General features: G+C 37.9%; 1 protein-coding gene across 1 annotated transcript; it reads left to right on the forward strand.

The window, feature by feature from the left end:
* Window positions 1-2980: 2980 nt before the first annotated feature.
* On the forward strand, window positions 2981-22394 carry MESD (mesoderm development LRP chaperone). The gene is given in 4 exon segments (XM_020965939.2): window positions 2981-3216; window positions 8267-8499; window positions 20935-21038; window positions 21041-22394. Coding segments are annotated over 4 exon segments (663 nt in total). The 5' UTR covers window positions 2981-3033; the 3' UTR covers window positions 21184-22394.
* The last annotated feature ends 1810 nt before the right edge of the window (window positions 22395-24204 follow it).

Consider the following 24204-nt stretch of genomic DNA (forward strand, 5'->3'; position numbering starts at 1 on the left):
GCAAATACCTGCACATATCTGGACTAAGCTACCTTTCTTGCAAAGTACAGAGAAAAAAAGGTAATTGATTCAGAACTAATTAAAGCAAGTTTTTAAAACGCAAAAAAACCCAAACCAACAAACCTTTCCGCATTCAAATAAAAACAATAACTTTGGAAATGTCTATTTAAATATATATCTTTTTTTTTTTGCTTCCCTAGGAAATAATGAAATTAATAAAAATTACCCATTGCTTTGAAAAGACACTTCAATAAAAAAGCAACAATAAACTGACTTTTGAGTTAAGGAAGGACTTTTTTGGTCTTATTAGGAGAGGGTTTTTTTGTTTGTTTGTTTGTTTGTTTTCTTCCTGAAAAGATAATTCAGGCCAACATTTATTAAGGGCTTCCTACGTGAAAGGCACTCTTCTAGGTGTCAGTAATGTGATTCAATCAATCAGCAATTAGTGCCTATTCTGAGTAAAATGAGGGGGTTGTATTACATCAATTCTAAGTTCCCATTCTACTAGGTGGCAGGCACTGTGCTAGGTTTTGGGGAATGAAAAGAAAAAAAAATGAAGCCAGTCTTTGTATTCAAATTAAAAACTAGACAGTTCTAGTCCTTCAGGAGCTTACATTTTATGATTCTGGTGCAACACTTAACAGAGAAATACAAGGTAATTTGAGGAAGGAGAAAGTGGGAAGAACTGATGAGTGTGGAGGTGAGATCTGGGGATGCTTGGGATGCAGGGGAAGGAGATGACAACTAATCTGAACTTTTAAGAAACACTTAAGATGGAGAGTTAAATTAGATAAACTTTTAAGGACTACTCCAGAATGAGGAAAGTTTAAATGAGATATTGATTTTGGTGGAAACTTCTCATTTTAGAGATGAGGAAGTAGCTCAAAGAAACAATCATATTTTAATATAGGGGTAACACTCACATCCATTTCATTGTGCAGGAATTTTGCACTATTGGATCGGGCATAATTTAAATGAGTTAGGGGGTGGAGTTTGCGAAGCCTTGACATATATTATTTCTTTTGTGCACCATAACAACCCTGTGAGTTAGGAACTATAACATCATCATCCATATTTTACAGATGCCTCAGAGACCATTGGCAAAAAAGAGTTAGTTTGGGTAGCTCTGTATGGATGGAAGGTGTACCCCTAACGATGGCCTCACAACTCTATTCAAGTATTAAAGGAATGATTTCCAGTTGGGATTTTGTCCTGAAAAGCCCCAGGAAAACTAGTCGGGGTTTTTTTGTTTGTTTGTTTTCTGTTTTTATTTTTAGCCAGTAAGACCACCTCCTCATATCCATGCACCTCGAAACAATAGGAGTGTGGTGTTCATTTTGGAGAGCTAAATGGCTATCCCTTCTCTCAATCAATTGACAAGCATTATTATTATTTTTTTGGTGAGGCAATTGGGGTTAAGTGACTTGCCCAGGGTCACACAGCTAGTAAATGTCAAGTGCCTGAGGGCAGATTTGAACTCAGGTCCTTCTGACTCCAGGGCCAGTGCTCTAGCCACTGTGCCACCTAGCTTCCCCAAATGACAAGTATTATTAAGTTCGCAGTGTGTCAGTTCTTAGGGATGCAAAGAGAGAAATGACACAATCCCTTTTGTCAAGGAGATTACATTCTGACAGAAGGAAACTACATGTATATGTATAAGCATATACAAAATATATAATTAGGGGAGAGGAGGTATTAGCAACTATATTGGGAAGGGCCTCATTTAAGACATGGTGCTGCAGCTGAGCTTTGAAGGAACCAGGGATTTTAAGAAGTAGAGGTGAGCACAGAATGAATTCCAGGTATGGGGTGCAGCTTACGCAATGACATGGAGAGATCGAGGAATAGCAAAAAAGTCAGTTAGACTGGACCAAGAGTGAGTGGAAGGAGGTATACAGCGCAATAGGCGGAGGTTGCTGCCAGGCTGTGAAGACCCTCAATGTCCAACAAAGAAGTTTGGATTTAATCCTAGGGACATGGAAGTTTACTAAGCAGGAGAGGGACACCCTCAGACCTCAGGTTTAGGAATATACTCTTGTCAGCTATGGAGGGATGAATTGAGTAAGGAGCTCAACAAATGTTACTGTCGATACTGTTATTGACTCCTAACTTCTCCTGGATACTCTCTTCTTTGTCTCTATCACCCCTTCTGTGTCAGCCTCCTTCTTCCTTACTGTCTCTCCGTGTCTGTGTAACTGTGTGCCTCTCTCTATAGCTGAAGAGATATTTTTCTCTTTAATTCAAAAAAAAAATCTTTTTAGGAGCAAATATTCTATTTCTATCTCTGTGTAACCTCTCTGTGCTAAGTGCTGGGGGTTCAAAAAAAAAAAGGCAAAAGACAGTCCCTGCTCTCAGAGAGCTCACAGTTTAAAGGTGCTTAAAGATGTATAAAGAACTTCCTATATGCCGAGGAGAGGTCATTAGGAGAGGTCATTCTGGCTGGTGACCTTAGGGTTGAAGGGCTGCGGGGCTGGGGCTGTCGGTAACTTTTCTTTTTAAGAGGCAACCAACTGGAAAATGAATGAAAAGCCAGGGTAGCAAGGAAGAAACTAAAGAGGAAGAATGGATGGGCGGGTAGACTGACTACTGCAGGCTGAAAGAAAGGAGGCTAGGGAAGAGAAGGGAAGGGAGGGAACAGGGAGGGAGTGGATTGGGGAAGGGGGCGTGGTGATGAGGGGACGGGGCGGGACTCTAACGGAATGTGGGCGGGGAGACGAGTGAAAGGGCGGAGAGGTAAATGCTGGGAGGACCTAAGGAGGGAGGCGGGGATTGGGAGCAATCAGAATTAGGGGAGGAGGAGTGGTGAGGAGGATGGGGCGGGGCTGTGGTGGAACGGGAGCGGGGCGAAGAGAGTAAGGCGAGTGAGGGGCGGTGCTAGACAAAGAAGGGAGGCGGGTACTATCAATTGAGGCCTTGGGGAAGGGGGCGGGGCGAGGTCTGGGGAGGAGTAGGAGGAAAAGGAAGGAAAAGGGCGGGCCCCGGGGAGCGGGGGCGGGGGCTTTGTTCGCGCTGGCGCTGCGTCTCGCCCAGAAAATGGCGGCCTCCAGGTGGCTGCTGCTGGCGCTGGCCTTTCTCTGCGCCTCCTACCTGCTGCCGTGCCTGGTCGAAGCGGGCGAGGACACGAAGGCCACAGCCAAGCCGCCTCCCCCTCGGAAGAAGAAGGACATTCGCGATTACAACGATGCGGACATGGCGCGGCTGTTGGAGCAGTGGGAGGTCCGTGCTGCCTCGGCCCGTACTTCCCGCGAGACCCCCCTCCCCTCCGTCTATAGCCTTCTCTATCTTCCTAGCCCCCCCCTTCCTTTGTGTCCTTCTCCGTCCGTCCTCCCCCGCCCTCCAGTGTTTTCAGATTGCTTCCTGCCTGAAGGGGGAGGAAGTGGAAATTGTTTTTATTTCTATTTTTTTCTCCCAATCTCTAGAAATGTGTTTAAAAGTTTTCACTTCCTTTCTTTTTTCTTTCAACTTCGACACAGGCCGTGTTTTACCAGCAGCAGGTCATCTGCATACTAAGAAAGAGCCGTGCGAAAAAGGAGAAGTTGTTGCTACACTATTACTCTGCAGGAGTGCTTGAGAATGAATCAAAGATCATTCCAGAAATAAGCATAATTTACCATTCGTTTGTTTCCCCTAATAGGTTTGGATCCTTCTCGCTCCCTCTCCTTCCCTCTTATTTTCTAGTCCCTACAAATGAAAGATACTAACACCGGGCAAGTTATTTCACTTTTCTGCACTTAATTTCCTCATCTGTGAAATGAAGGGGTCAGGCTAAGGCTGTAAGGCCCCTTCCAATCATAGCATGCTTTGACTCTTTGTTGAAATGTGCCATGACTTGATTTTATGAGGGTAAGTGTACTTGCCTTTTTGACTCGTGTGATTTGCTGGTTAAATGTTTTAGCATGCTCTGGGATGGTGGCGCTTTGAAGCATAAGGTTCGCGGACTTCACTGAAGCTACTTGTATTGTAATTCATTTTATAGGAAACTACTGCTTAGTTTGTTTAGCATAGAGGATTGTACACTGGACAGGAGAGCTTGGTTTCTGTTTTTCTCTAAATAGCTGTGTGGTATTAGGCATGTCATTGGATCTAGTTTCTTCATCAGGAAGATGAGTTGTTAGGCTAGATAGTATCTAAACATTTTTCTAACGCCAAGGATCTGTGATCCACATGTTTATTTATCAGTAGTGCCATAAGTAATAATACCTGTGAACTTGTGATAACTTTCAGGTGCTTATGTTAAGTATTATTTCCTGCGCGTTGTCCAAAGAGGCTTCTCTTGTTTGTTTGTTTGTTTTTGACAGGTAGCTGCCAGTATGTTTTAGGTCTTATAATCAAAATATCAATGTAATGATTTTAAAAAAAATCAGAAATGTACTTTTTGTCTGACTGGATGAAAAATTTCCACATCTGTTTGTTTATGTGTATTTGTGTGTGTGTGTGTGTGTGTGTATATATATATCTATATATCTATCTATATCTATATCTATATATATATAGATATAGATATATAGATATATCTATATATATATCTATATATCTATATATATATATATATAGATATAGATATAGATATAGACAGGGTGTACCAAAAGTCCTCATGTGTTTTTAAGCTACTAAAGCTTAATGAGTGAGTGAAAACACACACACACACACACACACACACTCTATTATCAGTAAATGTTTCTAATACTACATATGTGTATGTGTTTGTATCTACATGCATATGTACAACAAAAGTATCTATATGCATTTGTTGCCATAGATATATATGTATATACATTTGTATACATACATGTATTTGCTTTGGTTGCATGTTGGGTGTCTGATAGATACAACATCTTATCCAACAGAAACTACCAAATAATTCTGCTTTCAATTATAAGTGAAATAGAACTAAACACCAGCTTCTTTTTTAGTGCCTTTTTGGTGTCCCTATCCCTGACAGAAAATGCATAGCCAATCCTTGTTTGCTGTTGAAATATAAAATATGGCATGTAAGCCTTTTACTCCAGAATCCCAAGTTATTTCTCCTATGCCATGTAGTCTTCTAGATTGTTAGAACTAGAAGGGATCTTTGAGATCAAATGGTCGAACTCACTCATTTTTATACATGAGAAAAAAAAGAAGGCAAGGTCCAGAGAGTTCAAAATTTAATAATTTTTTATCCAAGATTACATAGATAATGACTTTAACCTCAGTCTCCTAACTCCTGGATGTAAAAAAAAAGTTTCCAGCAGTTTATTTAGAATTCTTTTTCCTTTATAAGCCTCTTATTCAGTAAAAGATTTAATAAGAACAATTTTCTTTTTCATGATTACTGTTGAAATGTTAGAGTAAGACTTGGAAATTCGCATTCAGAGTTTGCTCGATTTTTTTTTTTTAGGGCTACATTCCAAGTATAGTATTTATTATTTCATAAAGAAATTTTGGCTCTAACAAATAAGCAATAAGTTGCTATCCTAAAAAATACCTGGGCAGTTTTCAAGGTAAAAATTGCTCTTGTAAAGATGATTATTTTTTGGTTGTAGGTTATTTTCCTCCACTTCATTTACTCATGCTTTTGTAGGTTGACCTCAATCACTTATATCGAAAGTATGTAGAAGATTCAAGACAGATAGGAGAAACTGAGTGAGGATAGCCTAAGGTCCCACTGTCTTTGTCAGCCCACAAGTCTGACATCATTGGCTAGGTATAAGCATTGTTCAGGATATTTTTATTTTCATACTTTTAAAATCTATGTAATCACTAGATTTCATTGTGTATTACAGTGTATTATAGTGGGAAGAGTATGAAATTTGGAGTCAGAGGACTTGGGTTCAAATCCCAGTCTGCTGCTTTTGCTTATCTGTGTAATCTGGTCTTTTCATTTTCTTTGAAATTTGAAGTTTTCCCCTCTTTCTCTTTGTCTCTTAATTGTTTTATATTTTAAACATTAGCAATTTTATCCACTGGTATGACTTCAACTGTCACCTTTGGTCTGAATGGACCTTTCTAGCCCTAAGATTTCTTTTGAGCTCCAGTTATCCATTTGAATGACTTTGAAAACCTGGATGATAGTTGATGCACTTTTACCTCAAATTTTACATTTAAAAAACTCAATTCATTATTTCCCCGCTACTACCCCACTCAATTCAATCAATTTCCAAAATCCTGTTGATTTTCCCCATCAGAGAATCATAGACTTTTAACTTCAAGAGCCTTTAAAGGCCATTGGTCTAAACCTATCACTATATCGATGAAGAAATTGATGAAAAGATCTGACTCAATATCACATAAATCATAAGTGACAAAGGTGAAATTTGAACCCAGGTCTTGTGATTCTAATCCTAGGTCCTTTGACCCCAAACCTAGTACTTTTCCCCACTAAAATCCTACCTCCCACAGGAAGCTTTTCTCAATCCCTCTAAATTCTGTTGCCTACTTTCTGCTGTTTCTAATTTCCTGTATGTATCTTGTTTGTGCATAGTTGTTTGCATATTGTCTCCTACATTAGAGCTCATTTGACCTTTCTTTATATCCCAGCACTTAACACAGTGCCTGTCACATAGAAGATGTTTAATAAATACTTATTAACTGACTCACCCACTTATGATTGCCCCTCCTTTTATACTCTTCCAGCTATCACACTACCTTGGATCCTTATTGCTTCGTGCTTTGAGTACTGAAGTCTATTAACTATTCTTTCCAATCCATCTTGCATTCTGCCGCCAGGATAATCTTTCTAAAATATCAATTTTCGTTATGTCACTACTGCTCATAATTTTTCAGTGCTTCTGTAACTTTATTGAATCAAGCCCAAGTTTCTTAACCTGATTTTCAAGGCCCTCTGCAATCTGGCCTGAAGCCACCTGTCTGACTTTATCTTCTGTTATTCCCTCACAAGAATTCACCTCTGTAGTCATGTTCTTTTCTGCTCCTATAACAAGCTTGTTCCTTTCATGTTTTCCAAGTCTTTTAGCCTGAAATACCTTCTCATACCTCTCAGAATCATGACTGTTCTTGAGGGCCCAGCTTTGGTTTCACGTCCTCTCTGAAGCTTTTCCTCGTGACTCCAGCCTGTAATGATGAAATGATCCATCCACTGAATGCATGTAGCACTTTGTAACACTTGTTTGACTGTTGTCTTAGTTGTGTCTTTTATGCCTGTGATTTGTCCCTCCAGCTATACTGTAAGGCTAAGGATTGCATTCTACATGTTTTTGTGTCCCGTACAACATTTAGCAAAGTCCATATATATAACTATTCACTTAGCAAACATATACTACATGTTGTTCCCCACTATGTGAGAAGCACTTGTTAGCCTCTGAGGAAACAAAGTCCAAAGAATCCCTTCCCTCATGGAGTTCATATTCTACTGAAAGGATTTCACATGCGTAAGTAAATAACAAAGTAATTTCAAGAGGGAGAGTGTGCGAATGATGAGGGAATTAGGTGCTTAACAAACATTTGTTGATTGAACCATGTAAAAACATAATTCACTTTATGTTATAATTAAATGATAAACAATAATGCTATGCTTTCAGCCCTCATAACAAATCTGTCTAAAGTGTATTGCCTTTATTAGAAATAATATCAGCTTTAATTCATAGAAGGCTACATGTGTACTCTGCCTCATTGCTTGTTAGTTCAGATGCCTTGACATCTCTTCCTTCTATTTGTTGCCAGTGTATGCAGTTCCCTTTTTGCTAGAGTGATTTTGTTCCTTTGCAAGTTGAAACTTAAGTATCACTCTGAAGAGGGAAATCTCTGCTGTACTTTAATCATTTAAAGGGGATCATATAACAGTTTCTCTTGACTAGTGGTTTGATAGTTTGAACTTGCCTCTATAGCCAAGTTATTCACTATTCCTGTAACAATTTCAGTCCTTCCTGGAATGCCCTTTTCTCACTGCTTACCGGAATTGTGTTCTTCTCAGAAACTGAAAAATTTCTCAAACTTTGTAGAGGTGTTTAGCCAATTTAACATTACACAGGTAGGATTGTAAATCATTCTTGGGATCCAGTCTTTAAGAGACTACAGATCATTCTCCTGAAGTTTACTATGTGTTATTAAGTTAGACTTCTTGAAACTTGGCATTATAAAGCCAAACTTCCTAAAAAAATAGGTTTCCCTCCTTCCCATTATCGTGTGTCAAAAACCTCTCTTTAACCTAATATGCAGAAGTGGGTAAGCAACGTTCAGTTTAAAAAAAAATAGAATCAATAAGGTTTGATGAAGTAGTTCTAATAGCACATTTAAAGTTTTCCTATTTTTTTTTCCTCCACAACAGAAAGATGATGATATAGAAGAAGGGGACCTTCCTGAACATAAAAGACCTTCAGCACCAATAGATTTCTCTCAATTTGATCCAGGCAAACCAGAGAGCATATTGAAAATGACAAAAAAGGGAAAAACTCTTATGATGTTTGCAACAGTATCAGGAAATCCCACAGAAAAGGAGACTGAAGAAATAACCAGCTTATGGCAGGGGAGTCTTTTCAATGCCAACTATGATGTACAAAGGTAAAGTATGTAGATTTATATGGATTGTATGTGGTATACCTTTTGTTTCTGCCTTCTTCCAAAGACCCACTCTTGTGTAAGTAGTGCCTACCCAACTCCCCATTTCCACATTGATTAAACAAATATTTTACTAAGAGCCCGCTATTTACAAAGCACTGCCAGGGGCTAGGATATAGAAACAAAAATGATATTGTTTCTGCCCTCAAAGAGTTTATTTTCTTGCAGGGTCTTTTTGATATATATATATATATATATATATTTTTTTTTAAAAGATTTACTCTTTCTTTTTTGTCAGTAATTTTTTTAATAAGAGAAAACTACCTTTTATTGTCCTTTATCTCTCCTCCTCTTCTCAACTTAACTCCTTGAGAAAGCCGTCTACACTAGTTATTTCGCTCCTACTTCTCTCACTCTGTTCTAAACTTTCTGCAGCTGCCTCCTGCCTCATCATTCAACTGAAGTTGCTCTTCCCAAAGTTACCAGTGATCTCTTCATTGCCAAATCTAATGACCTTAACTCAATTTCCAGCCTTCTTGACCTTTCTGCAGCCTTTGACACTGTCAGTCACCACCTCCTGGATACTCTTAGGTTGACACTATTCTCTCCATATTCCCCTCCTACGTGTTTGACTTCTCTTTCTCAGTCTGCTTTGCTGTATCTTTATCCAGATCATCCGTTAAAATATCCCTCAAGGCACTCTTCTGCGACCCCCTTCTCTTCTCCCCCATGCTGTCTCGTTTGGTGATCTCATCAGTTAGCCAGCAAGCATTTACTATGTGCCATGCACTATGCTAAGTGCTGGGAGTACAAAGAAAGGAAAAAGCAGTTCTTACTCTTAGGGAGATCACATTCTAATGGAGACGGTATGCAGAAAATGGTACCTTAGAGGATGTAGAGGCAGTAAGTAGAAAATGAACTCAGAGAGAAGGCATTAGCAGTGGGGGAATAGGAAGAGGCTTCCATGGGTTCAGTTATGTCTGTGAAGGTGCTTCTCAGAGCTGTATATTTGTCTCTAAACTTTCTTCTGAGCTCTGGTCTCTTATCCCCATAGCGACCTTTTGGACATCTCTATTTGAATATTCTCCAGGCATCTGAAACTCAACATGTCCAAAACAGAACTCATCTTTCCCCACACACCCTTCCCCTCTTGTAGAATGCCTATTACTGTCTAGGTTACCACCATCCTCCTAGTCATGTAGGCAGGCCTGTAACCTTGGTGAACTTCTTGACTCCTGCCTCAGACTGAATCCATATATGTGGTCTCTTGCCAAGAATCTGTTGCCAGGTCTTATTTTTACCTTCACACCATCTTTTGGATGCATCTGCTTTTCCCCAATTGAACAACTGCACCCTGATACCAAGCTCTCATCACCTCATGCCTGGACCACTTACTGGAATAGCTTTCTAGTTATTCTCCCTGCCTTGTCTCTCCCCACTCTAACCTATCTCTACCATCTGCCTAAGTGATTTTCCTGAAGTACAGATCTGACTATGCCATCCTGCCTCCAGGGCTCCCCAACCCCCAACTGAACTATTTTAGTGGCTCCCAGTCTTCTGTTTGGCATTTAAAGCCTTTCACAGCCTGGTTATTTCTTTCTTTACCAGTCCTTTTGCACTTTAGTGTCTCTCTCCCTATCCCCCTCCCTCCAGTTCAGTGACACTGGCCTTCTTGCTTTTCTTTACAAATGACATTCCATCTCCATGCCTGGAATTATTCTCCCTTCTCACTTCTACCTCCTAGCTTATCTGGATTCCTTCAAGACTCAGCTGAGATCCCACCTTCTGCAGGAGACAATAACCCTCCCCTACTGCTAATGCCTTCCCTGTGATTGCATAGTATATATCTTATATGTGCATAGTTATTTGCATACTTCTCCTTCATTAGATTATGAGGTCCTTGAGGGCAAGGACCATGTTTTTACCTTATTTGTATCACTAGCACTTAGCAAGGTGCCAGTGCTGAGCACATAGTAAAGCTTAATAAATAAACGTTTATTGACTGACTGACTTTGATTACCAAACCCATTTTTTTAAATCTGTTTGGTCAACATTTATTAAGAACTCATTTCCAGTCCTAGGAGAGATATAAAAATAAATAAGGCCTTGTTCTTGCCCCCAAGGCATTTATATAAATTTACCTTGTGTCTGTTAAAAAAAAAAACCCACACACTCTTTTCTAATCCTGTTTGTTTTCATTTCTCTGTTACGTTGTTCAGTGTGTCACTACATTTTTCATTTCAGTTATTAGAGAGTTGCTATTCTTCCGTTCACCCAGGTTCCCTAGAGCCAGGTAGTTGCCAAGTCCTCTTAATTTGTTTTCTTGTCTTATTTCTATAGCTAGCATTTTAGGACTACATTTAACAGTGGTTAGTGGAGGGCAGAGCCAAAGATGTCAGAGTAAAGGCAGGGACTCACCTGAGTTCTCCCCTAAAACCCTCAAAACACCTTTGAAAAATGACTCTAGGGGCAGCTAGGTGGCACAGTGGACAGAGCACCGGCCCTGGAGTCAGGAGGACCTGAGTTCAAATCTGGCCTCAGACACATAATATTTCCTAGCTGTGTGACTGTGAGCAAGTCACTTAACCTCAATTCCCTCACCAAAAGAACCAAAATAAAACAAACAAAAAATGATTCCAAACAAATTCTAGAGCAGCAGAACCCATAAAAAGATGGAGTGAAATAAATTTCCAGACCAATACAACTTGGAAGATCGGCAGGAAAAGTCCGTTGCACCAGGGTGAGAGGAGCACAGTCCATTGTAGGCCATGCCAGTGCAGATTGGGCCCCAGCAAACCCGGGGCAGGCCTCGGGATGACTGAATCAGTGGCAGCAGGGGTGGTTTCCAGACCTCTCATCCCACAGACACCAGAGACAACTTAGAAGGTCAGCAGGAAGGGACTGTCATGCTTGGGTGAGAGTGAAGCACAGACTGGTATAGGCTGAGCTAGCACAGCCCTGACCACAGCAAAGTAGGAGTAGGCCTTGGGAGCAACCGAATCAGCAGCAATAGCAGCAGTGGCTGCTTCCGGAGCTCTCAGCCCACAGATGGTAAAGGGGGTTAAAGAACTGGTCAAAAGGAGATTACAGGGGTCTTTTTGCTAGCACTGAGAAAGTGCTGTATTGCTTCGCCCATACTTGGTTCCAGGTCCCAGTCCTGGGTGGCTGTCCCAGAGGGAGGAGGAGCATTAGTATAGCAGAGCTTGTAGCCACGGTAGAGGAGGACCCTTCTCACAGTTCCAGGGCAGAAAACAGTGCTTGTGGTCACTCACAGACCTGAAAATTTACAGGTCCCTAGAAGGATCTCCGAAAACAACTGCACAAAACCCCTGAGGTTTGGGACAGTGCACCCTCCACTCTGGAAGCAGAACCTTACTTTAACAAACAGTTAAAAGTCAGGTAATAGGCTGGGAAAAATGAGTAAGCAACAGAAAAAGCTCTTGACTATAGAAAGTTATTATGTTGATGAGGAAGATTAAAATACACATTCAGAAGATTGCAAAGTCAAAGCTCCTACATCCAAAGCCTCCAAGAAAAATATGAATTGGTCTCAGGTCATGGAAGAGCTCAAAAAGGATTTTGAAAGTCAAGAAGAGAGGTAGAGGAAAAATTGGGAAGAGAAATGAGAGTGATGCAAGTTGAAGAAAATCATGAGAAAAGAGTCAACAATTTGGTAAAGGAGACACACAAAAATACTGAAGAAAATAACATCTTAAAAACCAGACTAGGTCAAATGGTAAAAGAGGTCCAAAAATCCAGTGAGGAGAAGAATGCCTTAAAAAGCTGAATTGGCCAAATGCAAAAAGAGGTCCAAAAGCTTACTGAAGAAAATAATTCCTCAAAAATTATAATGAAGCAAATGGAAGCTAATGACTTTATGAGAAATCAAGAAGCAATAAAACAAAAACAAAAAATAAAAAAAAATAGAAGACTGTGAACTATCTCATTGGAAAAACTGACCTGAAAAATAGATCCAGGAGAGAGAATTTAAAAATTATTGGACTACCTGAAAGCTGGATCAAAAAAAAAGCCTAGACATCATCTTTCAAGACATTGTCAAGGAAAACTGTGCTGATATTCTAGAACCAAGGGCTAAAATAAAAATCGAAAGAATCCACCAATCATCTCCTGAAAGAGATCCCAAAATGAAAACTCCCAGGAATATTATAGCCAAATTCCAGAGTTCCCAGTCAAGGAGAAAATATTGTAAATAGCCAGAAAGAAACAATTCGAGTCAGTCAGGAGAACATAAAATTTATCAGCTTCTACATTAAAGGATCAGAGGGCTTAGAATATGATATGATCCAGATCAAAGGATCTAGGATTACAACCAAGAATCACCTACCCAGCAAAACTGAGTATAATCCTTCAGGGGAAAAAATGGACATTCAGTGTGATATAGGACTTTTCAAGCATTCTTGATGTAAAAACCAGAGCTGAATAGAAAATTTGACTTTCAAATACAAGACTCAAGCGAAGCATAAAAAGGTAGATAGGAAAGGGAACTCATAAGGGACTTAATAAGGTTAAACTATTTACATTCCTACATGGGAAAATTATATTTGTAACTCATAAGACCTTTCTCATTATTAGGGTAGTTAGAAAGAGTATATATAGGCAGTGGGGTACCGTTAAGTTGAATATGAAGGGTTGATATCTAAAAAATAAAATTAAGGGGTGAGAGAGAAATGTACTTGAAAAAAGAGAAAAGAAGAGGTAGAATGGGGTAAATAACGTCACATAAAAGAGGCAAGAAAAAGCTTTTACCATGGAGAGGAAGAGGGGGCAGTAAGTGGGGAGTGAGTGAACCTTAATCTCATCAGAATTGGTTCAAAGAGGGAATGACATACACAATTGGGTATAGAAATCTGTCTTACCCAATAGAAAAGGAGGGGAAGGGGATAAGAGAAGGGGCGTGATAAAAGGGAGGGCAGATTGGGGGTGGGGATGGTCAGAAACAAAACATTTTTTAGAAGGGACAGGGTGAAAGGAGCGAGAGAATAGAATAAACGGGTGGGAAGAACACGGTGGAGGGAAATAGTTAGCAATAGTAACTGTGAAAGAAAATTTTTTGATGCAGATTTCTCTGATGAAGACCTCATTTCCCAAACATAGAGAGAACTGAGTCAGATTTATAAAAATAAGATCCATTCCCCAATTGATAAGTGATCAGAAGATATAATCAGTTTTCAGATGAAGTAATCAAAGCTATTCTAACTCGCTATTGATTGGAGAAATGCAGATTAAAACAATTCTGAGGTACCACCTCATACCTATTAGATTGTCTAATAGAACAGAAAAGGTAAATGACAAATGTTGGAGGGGATGTGGGAAAAACGAGACATTAATATGTGTTGGAGGAGTTGTGAACTAATTCACTATTCCTCCGTAGAACACTTTGGAACTATGCCCAAAGGGCTATAAAACCCTTCATACCCTAACCTATCAATACCATTACTAGGTCTGTATCCCAAAACAGAGAAAAAACCAAAAAGGTAAAGGACCTATATGTACAAAAATATTTATAGCAACCCTTTTCTGGGGGGTTAAGAATTAGAAATTGTGGAATGTGATTATGATGGACTACTATTGTAAGTAGCAAGATGTTCCCAGAAAAACCTGGAAAGACTTGCATGGGCTGATGCAAAGTGAAATGTACTGTGTACAAAGTAACAGTAATATTGTAAGATGATCAGCTGTGAATGACTTAGCTATTCTCACAATATAATGATCTAAGACAACTCTGAATGACTTATGATGAAAAATGTTCTCCATCCCCAGAGAAAGAACTGATGGTGTTTGAATACAGATTAAAGAATACTTTTTTTTACTTTCAAAAAGCAAACAATGGTTAGAGTTTTGTTTAATTTCTGTTCTGAGTAGAAAAGATTCTAAAGTTTACTTATTACAGTATAATGTTTGTGGGTTCAATTAAGTGTTTTTGTGTTAAGGAAAAAATCCTTCCATTCCTGTACTTTTTAGCATTCTTCATATTAATGGTGTTATATTTCACCAAATGCCTTTTCTGCATCTATTGATATAATCATGTGGTTTTTATTATTTTTATTGTTAATATGATTTATTGTGCTAATTGTTTTCCTAATAGTGAACTAGGAGAAGCAGTGTGATGTAATGGATAGAATACTGGTTTGAGAGTCAGGAAGACCTTGGTTCAAGTCCCACTTCTGACACATACTAGCTGGATGACCCTGGGCAAATAAATCACTTAACCTCTAAATGTCCCAGACAACTCTCTTAAGACCATAAAGTATAGGGTGGTTGCAGATCTGCATTGATGAAGGATTTTACTCATTAGACATTCCCTACTAATAGCTAGTATTTATATAGTGCTTTAAGGTTTGCAAAGTACTTCACAAATATCTCATTTTATCTTCAGCAACAATCCTAGTAGGTAGGTACAGTTATTATTGCATTTTTAAAAGATGCCCATTTTACAAATAAGGAAACTGAGGCAGACAGAGGTTAAATGACTTGCCCAGGATCACACAGCAAGTATATATGAGATCAGATTTGAATTGAGATTTTCCTGACATCAGGTTTAAATCCACCTTGCTGCCTGTACCAATAATATCACAGGGGTGAATTTAAAAAAAAATGTATACATATACATACTTATGTGTATATACACACTTTTTTTTTTTTGCTTTTTGGTAAGGCAGTCGGGGGTAAGTGACTTGCCCAGGGTCACACAGCTAGTACATGTCAAGTATCTGAGGTCATATTTGAATTCAGGTCCTCCTGACTCCAGGGCTAGAGTTCTATCTACTGCGCCACCTAGCTGCCCCAAATCAAAAATACATTGAACCATATTTGTATGCCTGGTAAATAACCCAGTTGAGTCGTAATGGGTAATTTTTCAGATATATTTTTCCTGTCTACTAGAATTTTACTTAATGTTTTTGCATTGATGGTCATTGATTATGTCTTTTTTTTATAGTTCCTCTTTGCTTTGACTATACCCATTTGGGGATCAAAGCCATATTTATCTCAGAATGATTTGATAGATTATCATGTTTGTGTACTTTTAAAACCATTTTATGCTTATCATAATTATTTGTTCTTTTAATATTTTACATAATTCCCTTATAAATATGGTTCAGTTGGTATATTTTTAGCTGGTAGTCATTACTACCTAATAGTCTGCTCAGTTTCCTTTTTCTGATATTGTTTAGATTTCCCATTTCTTATTTTACAGTATTGTATTTAATGTTTTTGTAGGTATTTATTTACTTAATATTCTCATTTGTATCTGTACATTATTAGGTGTGATGTTACCTAATAATTCCATTTACTTCTTCATAGTTTTTTGTAATTTACCTCCCTCAGTTTTTTATTTTTATAGAATGTTTTTTTCTTTCCTATTTGTCAATTTGGCTAACATTTTATCTGTTTTATTGATCTTTTTAAAAACCAGCTCTTGGTTTTCCTTATTCATTTTCAATCCTGTTGATTTCTTTTTTAACTTAAATTTTGGACATGTTAATTTTTTTTCCTCTTTTTTAAAACTACAGATTCAATTTAGGCCCTTTACAATTCTCATCTTTCTTGATGTCACTAGCATTTCACACTGTTGGCCACTGCCTCCTTCTGTGTATACTCTCTCCCCTGTGTTTTCTAGAGGTCTGTCTCACTTGTGTCTCCTCTGAATAACTGATTATTCTTGCTCTTCTGCTGGATTATCAACTATATCCTTCCCCATAACTGGAGTGTACCCCAGTGTTTTGTCCTAGACGTTATTTTTCTCTCTCCTTTCTTTCTTTCCTATGAGTTCAGTTGTCATCTTTTTGTGCCTGAGTCCCGGATCCAGTCCTACCAAGATTCTCCTCCACATCACATTTTGAACTGGATGTTCTATAATCTCCAACTTGGCCATGTCCAAAACAGAACTCCTTATCTCCCATCCATGTTACAAATTTGCCTGTATTTTTATGTTTACCAATTAGATGACATATTCATATTTAAATGAAATGTCTTTAATTCATTGCCAGTTTTTGTTTGTTCTCTACAACATCGCTGCCTCTTCTGCCAAAGAGATTCTTAAAGTGCGGGTTGGGCCATATATGCGGCTTTCTTGATCAATAAATTCCAGTGATCTAGGATAAAATACAGATTCCTCTGTTTGACATTCGCAGCCCTTCACAGCCTGGCTCCAAACTACCTTTCCAGGGTTATTATTCATTACTCTGCTACATGAACTCTGATCCTGTCAAATATTCCATCTCCTGGTTCATTGCTTTTGCTCAGACCTTTCCTTACGCTTTGAATGCTTGTCTTTCTTCTGCTTCTTAGAATCCCTAGTTTCTTTCAGTGTTTACATGAAATACCACTTCCTAGATGAGACCTTTCCTGATTCTTCTATTTTCTAGGGCCTCCCCTATTCCCTGCCCCATGCCCCCATTTACTATGTATTTATTTCTTAAATACTTCTCACAGGCAAGGACTGTTGCTTTTTTGTGTATGAATCCCCAGCACCCAGCAGAGTGCCTGGCACAGAGTAGATTCATAATAAATGCCTTTTGATTGATTAATCTTTTCATCTTTTATTAATAGAAGCATTCGGGAAATGCATTTGCCTCTGAGAACTACTTTAGCCACATCCAATAGATTTCAATTTTTTATTATTGTGGTTACCTCTGATATTTGGCCTTTGGCTCAGGCATTCCTAAGCAACTAGTTTTTTGTTTCCAGTTAGGTCTTCATCTTTTGAACTTTTTTTCCCTTTATTGATTGCTGTTATGTTTGCTTGATTGTCTTGTGCAGTTTTTAAAAATTTAGCTTTTCTGCATTAATTTATAAATTCTCTGTCATTTGGGTATAGTTATTACTTTTGTAAATGTTCCATGAATATATGAATAAAAAGTAAGTTATATAATAAACTCATTCATTTTCTTTCATATAGCTCTCACATCTGTTTTTCAGTATTTTGTATTTCAGTATTTAATATTTTGTCCAATCTTGTAACTTTTCTTGTTTGTGTTAGATGTATCATGTGCCCAAAGTTGAGTGATGAAATCTCTACCATTTTCTATCTAGGTCCTTTTAAAAATTCAGTTAACTTTCTTGTAAGAAAAATTAGTGCTTTGCCATTGGTAGGTGCATATACATACATACATACATACATACATACATATATATATATATATTATTGATAGACTTGCTCTCAGTGGTTCAGTTCAATTCAGCAAATATTTATTAATGCCTACCTTGAACCAGGTGCTGTGGATACAAAGACAAAAAAGTAAGGTTATCCCCTCACTTAAGGAGCTTTCATTTTACCAGATTGTTTCCTTCCATCAAGCTATAGTTACTTGTTATCTCTTTCAGTGGTTTCTGATATGAAATTCAGCTTTGTCTTAAATAACGTTAGGAACCCTTGATATTCTGAAGCCATTGGGTGCATAACTTTCTCCCACCTCATATTGTAAACCTACACATCTTTCTATCACCCTATTCAACTATACATTAGATTAAGGGTTTCCAAACTAAGGTCTGTAAACTCATATTTCAGTATCATTGATTTCCTTTGTAAACCTCTGTGTTTTACTTTATTCTTTCAAAAGCATGATTCTGAGAAGGGATCCGTAGGCTTCACCAGACTGCAAAAGAAGTCCATGACATAAAGAAGGTGAAAACCCTAGCAATAGAGCCTACAACATTCAGGGATTTTGCTGTCTGCCCTGGTACTACCATCTTGGTGACCATTTTCCAAACTTACCCTTTTGACATCATCCTGTCCACTTAGCGTTGGGATTTCACTCTGGGGCTTAGCTGTCCTAATTGGTGTGTGAGGAGTGAAAATTCATCTCAGTCCACTGTATAAAGTCAGTGCCAGATTAGACTTTGAATCCTGTCCAACTTTCTACCATGAAACTGGGAAGACCTACTCAATAAAAGCATTTTTAATTTTTTAAAAAATAAGTTGAAGTTCTGAACTTAAAAATTAAAAAAATGAGAGTTTCTATATATTTAGAATATAAAAAGAGTTTCTGAAACTGGTTTGCTGTTTCATGTTGCTTACTTTAAAAAAATATGTAAACATGCATATACATACACATCACACTGTGTATATAGATATAAAAAATTCAACATGTACTTTCGAAACCATTCAGCTTGTCTCTCACCTACGTCCCCTTCTCTCTTCATACAACCATCACCCTCCTTTAGGCCCTTCTTACCTCTTGCCTTACACTATTTCAATAATCTGCTTTTTGTTCCTCTAGGGTCAAATATAAACTTCTTTGGCATTTAAGGCGTTTTATGACCATACCTCTTCCTACCTTCCCAGTCTTCTTACACAGTATTCCTTTCTACAGTTTGTAATCCAACTATACAGGCCTTGTTCTTTATATACAATACTCTATGTGCCAAGAATGCACTCCCCCCTCACCCCTGCTTCTAGGAATCTCAGGTTTCCTTCAAGACTCAGCTAAGCACCATCTTCCACATAAAGCTTTTCCTGATGTCCAGCTGCTAGTGGATCTGCACTCCCTTCCCTTCTCCCTCCCTAAATTAACTTGAATTCATGTTGTATTTATTATGTATATATGTATATGTGTATGTCTGGTCCCCTCTGTTAGAATTGTAAGCTTCTCGAGGGCAAGGACAGCTACGCTTTTGTCTTTGTATCCCCAGTGCTTAGCAAAGGCACCGCTGGCACCACGTTGGTATTTAATAAATGCTTGTTGATTGATTGACTTAGTCATTTAGACATTTACTTGATGATCACTCAGTTTGTATGTCATTTTCTCAAATAATATATTTTTCCCTGAATTACATGGTGGTTTGTTTGTGGGTTGATTTGTATGTCAACGACTCCAGCATATTTTTCTTTTTCTTGTAAAAATACCTGAAAATGTTGTGAGAGAGTGAAGATATGTATTTCTTTTCCCTTTGCATATCGTTCTTTAGCTCAGCTGACTAGAAAATTCTGGGGTGGTGTAATTTGTCTATAAGTCACATTCCAGCTTTTCTCTTTTCTCATGACAGGTAATAAACCTAATCTTGTATTGTCCGAATTGGAGTACATTGAATATGTGTTTCTTCTTAGCTGCTTATGTAAAATCCAGTTTAATATGTCTTATGCTACTGTAGGTCTAGATTTTTTCAATCAGGCCACTGTTAGCTTATTTTCCTTCTGTTATCTTTCTTTTAAAGATCTTTTTACTTGTATTTGCCCATTATGATTGAATCTTTTTTTCTGCTTACTAATTTTCTTTTTCTTTCTTTTTCCTTAGCTGAGAAGCTGTTCTCTTTTGAACCTGTTTAGTTACTCTTTTTCATCTATTTGTCGTGGATGTGAAGAAGGGAATTGAAGAGCTGAGTTCTTCATGAACTCTTCACTCCACCGTCATTCTGAAAGTCCCCCTCATTTTCCATTTTTTAAGGCATATATCAAAATTCATTGTAAAACTATCATGTTATATAATATACCAAAATCAATTTTTATCTTGACAGTTAGGGAATACAACATTTTTATGTCTGTCCTAATTTCTGTTCCCTGTTAAAATTGGCTCGACAAATTAATGCTTTTTTAAATTTAATTTTTGTTTCTGAATTTAATGAACGCCCCAAACAGAACATTTCCACATACTAAATAGAACAGAAAAAGAGGATTTACATGAAAAAACGAATTTTTTATGTGCATTTTGCTTTTTTAAAAAGTATATAATAGATTTAACATGTTAATTTCAAAGCTGTACTGCTTGTGTTTCTTTCTGAACTTCTTTCAGTTCTGTTAGGTGCATTTTAAATAATGCTTCTGTAACCCTCTTTTTTTCCTTTACTTTTTTTTGGGGGGGGGCTGGCCCTAGCACTAGTTTCTTTTTCTTCTGTCCCAAAACTCTTTGCCCAATACAAAAAGAAAAATATGATACTTATGAGAAATATGAATAGTCAGCCAAAACACATTTACATATTTATTTCCTCTATCAAAAAATGTATTCCTCATCCTTCAGTTTGAGTCCATCACCACTCTCTCAGAAAGTGGGTAGCATCCTGCATCTTCATCGATCTTCTGGAATTGTGTATTGGTCATAGCATTGGTTAGGATTGTTAACTGTTTCCAAGACCAAACTAATACTTTCAAATATGTTGTATCCTCCATTAAAATGTAAGTTTCTGGAGGTCAGGGACTTTACAGATTTATCTTTGTACTCCCAAGACCTTTGAACTCTAGTATGGTGCCTTGCACATTGTAGGTTCATGATGAATGTTTATTAAATCAAATAGATTCATACATAGTTGGGTAATTAGAAATGTTAGGAAAAGATACAGTTAGACTCTAAGATTGTACATTGTAATATTTTTCTTTTTAAGGCATATGAAATATTGAATTAAGAACCTCTTTCCCCTTTGCATTAAAGAGTCATTTTAACATGTTAAAACCATAACATTAATTGATGTTTTCTTTTCCTCTAGGTTTATTGTTGGGTCAGATCGTGCTATCTTCATGCTCCGAGATGGGAGCTATGCTTGGGAGATCAAAGACTTTTTGATAAGCCAAGAGAGATGTGCTGATGTAACTTGGAGGGGCAGGTATACCCTGGCAAAGGAGGAAGTAAAGACAAAAATAAAACAAAGCCAGAAAAAAAGAAAAAGGAGGGAGATAAGAAAACTAGTTCCTTTAAAGAAGATAATCGAACCTCAAGGCAGAGAGGTGAACTATGACAAACACATTAATGGAACTTTGAGAGGAGCAATTAGGAGGACATAAGCATTTCTACAGTAACTTTTGAAGGTGGGGAATCATAAACAATACAGCTTACGTTTATTTCTGTGAAATTCTTAGTGGGTTAGCAAGGATTTTGATGTTTAAAGAATTCAGTGTAAAGGTGGAAGTTTACTTATTAAATGTGAGTAGTTTTTAGTCACAGGAAAGTTAATATAAAATCGCTTTAAGTTGTGACATATTTACATTCCTTTTACCTGTTTAAAATTGATAAGTCACTGGTTTACTGTGGACTTTACCCCCTTATAAACAAGTGAAAGCCAGGTTGTCACTCTGTGAAGTATTACTTTGCTTGCTCTAAAATTACTACTGGAAATCCATCAAGCCAGTTCTTCTTTGTGGTTAGGAAAAAGGATTTGTTACAAGGTTATGTTTGCATGAGCCATTAAAACTTTATTGACTTAATTGAGTGAAATTCTTAATGTTAGATACATCCCTTTTATTATATTGCTTAGAGACTGTTGAGATTAAGAAGTGTTATATAAGGAATCCATTATCAAAATACTGTGACTTGGTCTTGACTTACATTCTTGGGAACTAAGTGATTCTGGGATTCCCATAAGGTTTAATGCAAGAGAATAAAGGTTTATGTTTGTTAAAAGAATCCAGGAGAATTGTATGTAGACTGCTACTGATTTATTAGAAGAGAGAGAAAAAAATGATAAAGCCTTGAAGTTTCTGGGCAAAGTATAGGAAAGGTTTTTTTCAACTTTGTTTAATTTTTGCTTTTTTTTTTTTTTTTCAAGAGATGATGGTTTAAGGTCAGTATTGTCTGGACTGCCAAGGTTCATTCATATGCTTTTCTTGTTTCCTCAGCATTTAGAAAGTAAGTTTAAAGATTTGTCATAATAATTAATAAGCATTCCTATTTCTACAAAGTTGGGCAGCTTTTTAAAAGCTGTAAGTATCTTGAACAGCAAAGTCCATTCCTGGATTCAACACAGTATTGGATTATTTCATTTGTTACTAAAATGTTTGATTTTTAAAAGTGCCGAATTCTTTTTTGGCGGTTTTTGTTTTGTATGGTACTTACATGGTACTTCATTTGTAATTTACTGGCTTTGCTGTTGATACTTGCTCATGAATGAGTTGTCAAATTTATATACAATTGTAATTTTTAAGAATTAAAATTATTTGAAAAATCTGAAAACTGTCATTTTTATTTATGTCTTAATTTCTTTTTCAGCTAAAGTTTTGAAGAGTTTACTGTCAGTTATGGCCACCTTTTCTCAAAGTACATTCTAGTTTGTTTGTTTTTTTGTTCATATTATTGGGATGGTTAAAAAAATTATAAAAGAGAAACCTAGAATGTCAGAGCTGGAAGGGACTTTTTAGAGGTTATCTCGCTCTGGGTTTCTTAACTGAGGGTCTGTGGACTCCTCCTGTGTCCTGTGGGTAGATTTTCAGGGCATCAGTGAACTTGCCCTAGGTCACATAGCCAGGAGTGTCAGAGTCAGGTCTTCCTACCTCCTACAAATTAAGCTGAGGCTGTGACTCCAAGATAAGGAGGTAAAATGTATAGATAATTTGGATTTTCACAGTAAGGTTGGCTACATCTCCCCATCATGTTCCTAGGGTACACCTGAGGGCTGGTGGGGTTCTTTTAGTGCTTTCGACTTGAGATCTTATTTCTGTGTGTTCCTTGCCTGATATCACCAGTAATTAGCACTTCAAAACAGTTCAACCCATTGATATATGTTCAATATCACTGATAGCCAATTAACACTGAGTAACTTTTGCAAAAGGATATTTACTGAGAAGACATAGCAAGAACAGAAGCACAAACATATCTCCCTGAACTGGAGCGCACTCCTCCCTTTTACTCCCTCAGTCCCTGGGGAAAGTGGCTTCAGACCTAGAGCAGCTGTTGCCAACATTTCCACCAAAGAATTCACATTTGGGGGCTGCCTAGGTGGGGGACCAGTTATTCCTTTGCTTGCAGGGTGCTCAAGGCTGGACCCTCAGCTCTTCCGTGGACTCCATTTCCTAGACTTGTGTTGGCTCTTCTGGTCTCACAAAGTCATAACCTAATCTGGTTTGTCTCCTGCCCTCATTTGCCTAAAAGCAGAAAGAACAAACACAAAGAGATAAAGGAACATAGATGCACTTTGTTCACAGGTCACAGTGTAGCACAGGGGAGATTGAGTTGGAGGTTTCTGGCATGTCTTCCCTTCATCGCTACCAGGAGATCCAAGTTTTCCCTGTGATAGCCTCCTGTAGCTAGTCTAAGTTCTTTCTCAACAGCTAATTAAAAGGTTTTTCTTCACCATGTAGAAAAGTCACAGAATACTTGTGTATACTCTGAATTAGGTCATTATGCACATCCAGACTCACCAAAACTTCCACCAGGCAGAGCCCTCTATCCCCACTCTGAGGACTGGATATTTGTCCAGTCTCCTGATGCATTAAAAACAGCTCATATTTCTGTAGCACTTCAAGGTTCACAAAATACTTTCCTCAAAACAACCCTGTAAGATTGGTAGTGCATGTGTTAATATCCTTGTTTTGTGGTTGATGAAGCTGAGGTTCTGGAAGACTGATTGACAGTGGTCATACAGTTAGAGAACATACATCTGAGACAGAATTTGAATCCAGGACTATTGACCTCAGTTTCAACACTTTTTACTACACCATCCTTGTCCTCCATGTACTAATGGTCTAATTCAATGGGCCCCCCATTCAGTTGCATGTGATACTCTAGGGAATATGCATTCTCCATGCTGTGTAAATTGCTATGTTGATCTCTCTTGAGTGACTGGAGGCTTTACTGATATATCCCTGTAGTGTTTTGGGGTTTGATATATTCAGTGAAATGTCATCCACCATTAGGAACTTTTGTAGAACTTCTCCAATAGCATAAAAAGTGTGTTACTTAACCATGGTTAAACCCATTGGGGTAAATGCTCAATACCAGAGAATACACAGAAGGAAGAGGCTCCTTGTTGCCACTCTTGGGCAAT

This window comes from Phascolarctos cinereus, unplaced genomic scaffold (assembly GCF_003287225.1).
Source record: "Phascolarctos cinereus isolate Bilbo 61053 unplaced genomic scaffold, phaCin_HiC Scaffold_3;HRSCAF=262, whole genome shotgun sequence".
NCBI lineage: Eukaryota > Metazoa > Chordata > Mammalia > Diprotodontia > Phascolarctidae > Phascolarctos > Phascolarctos cinereus.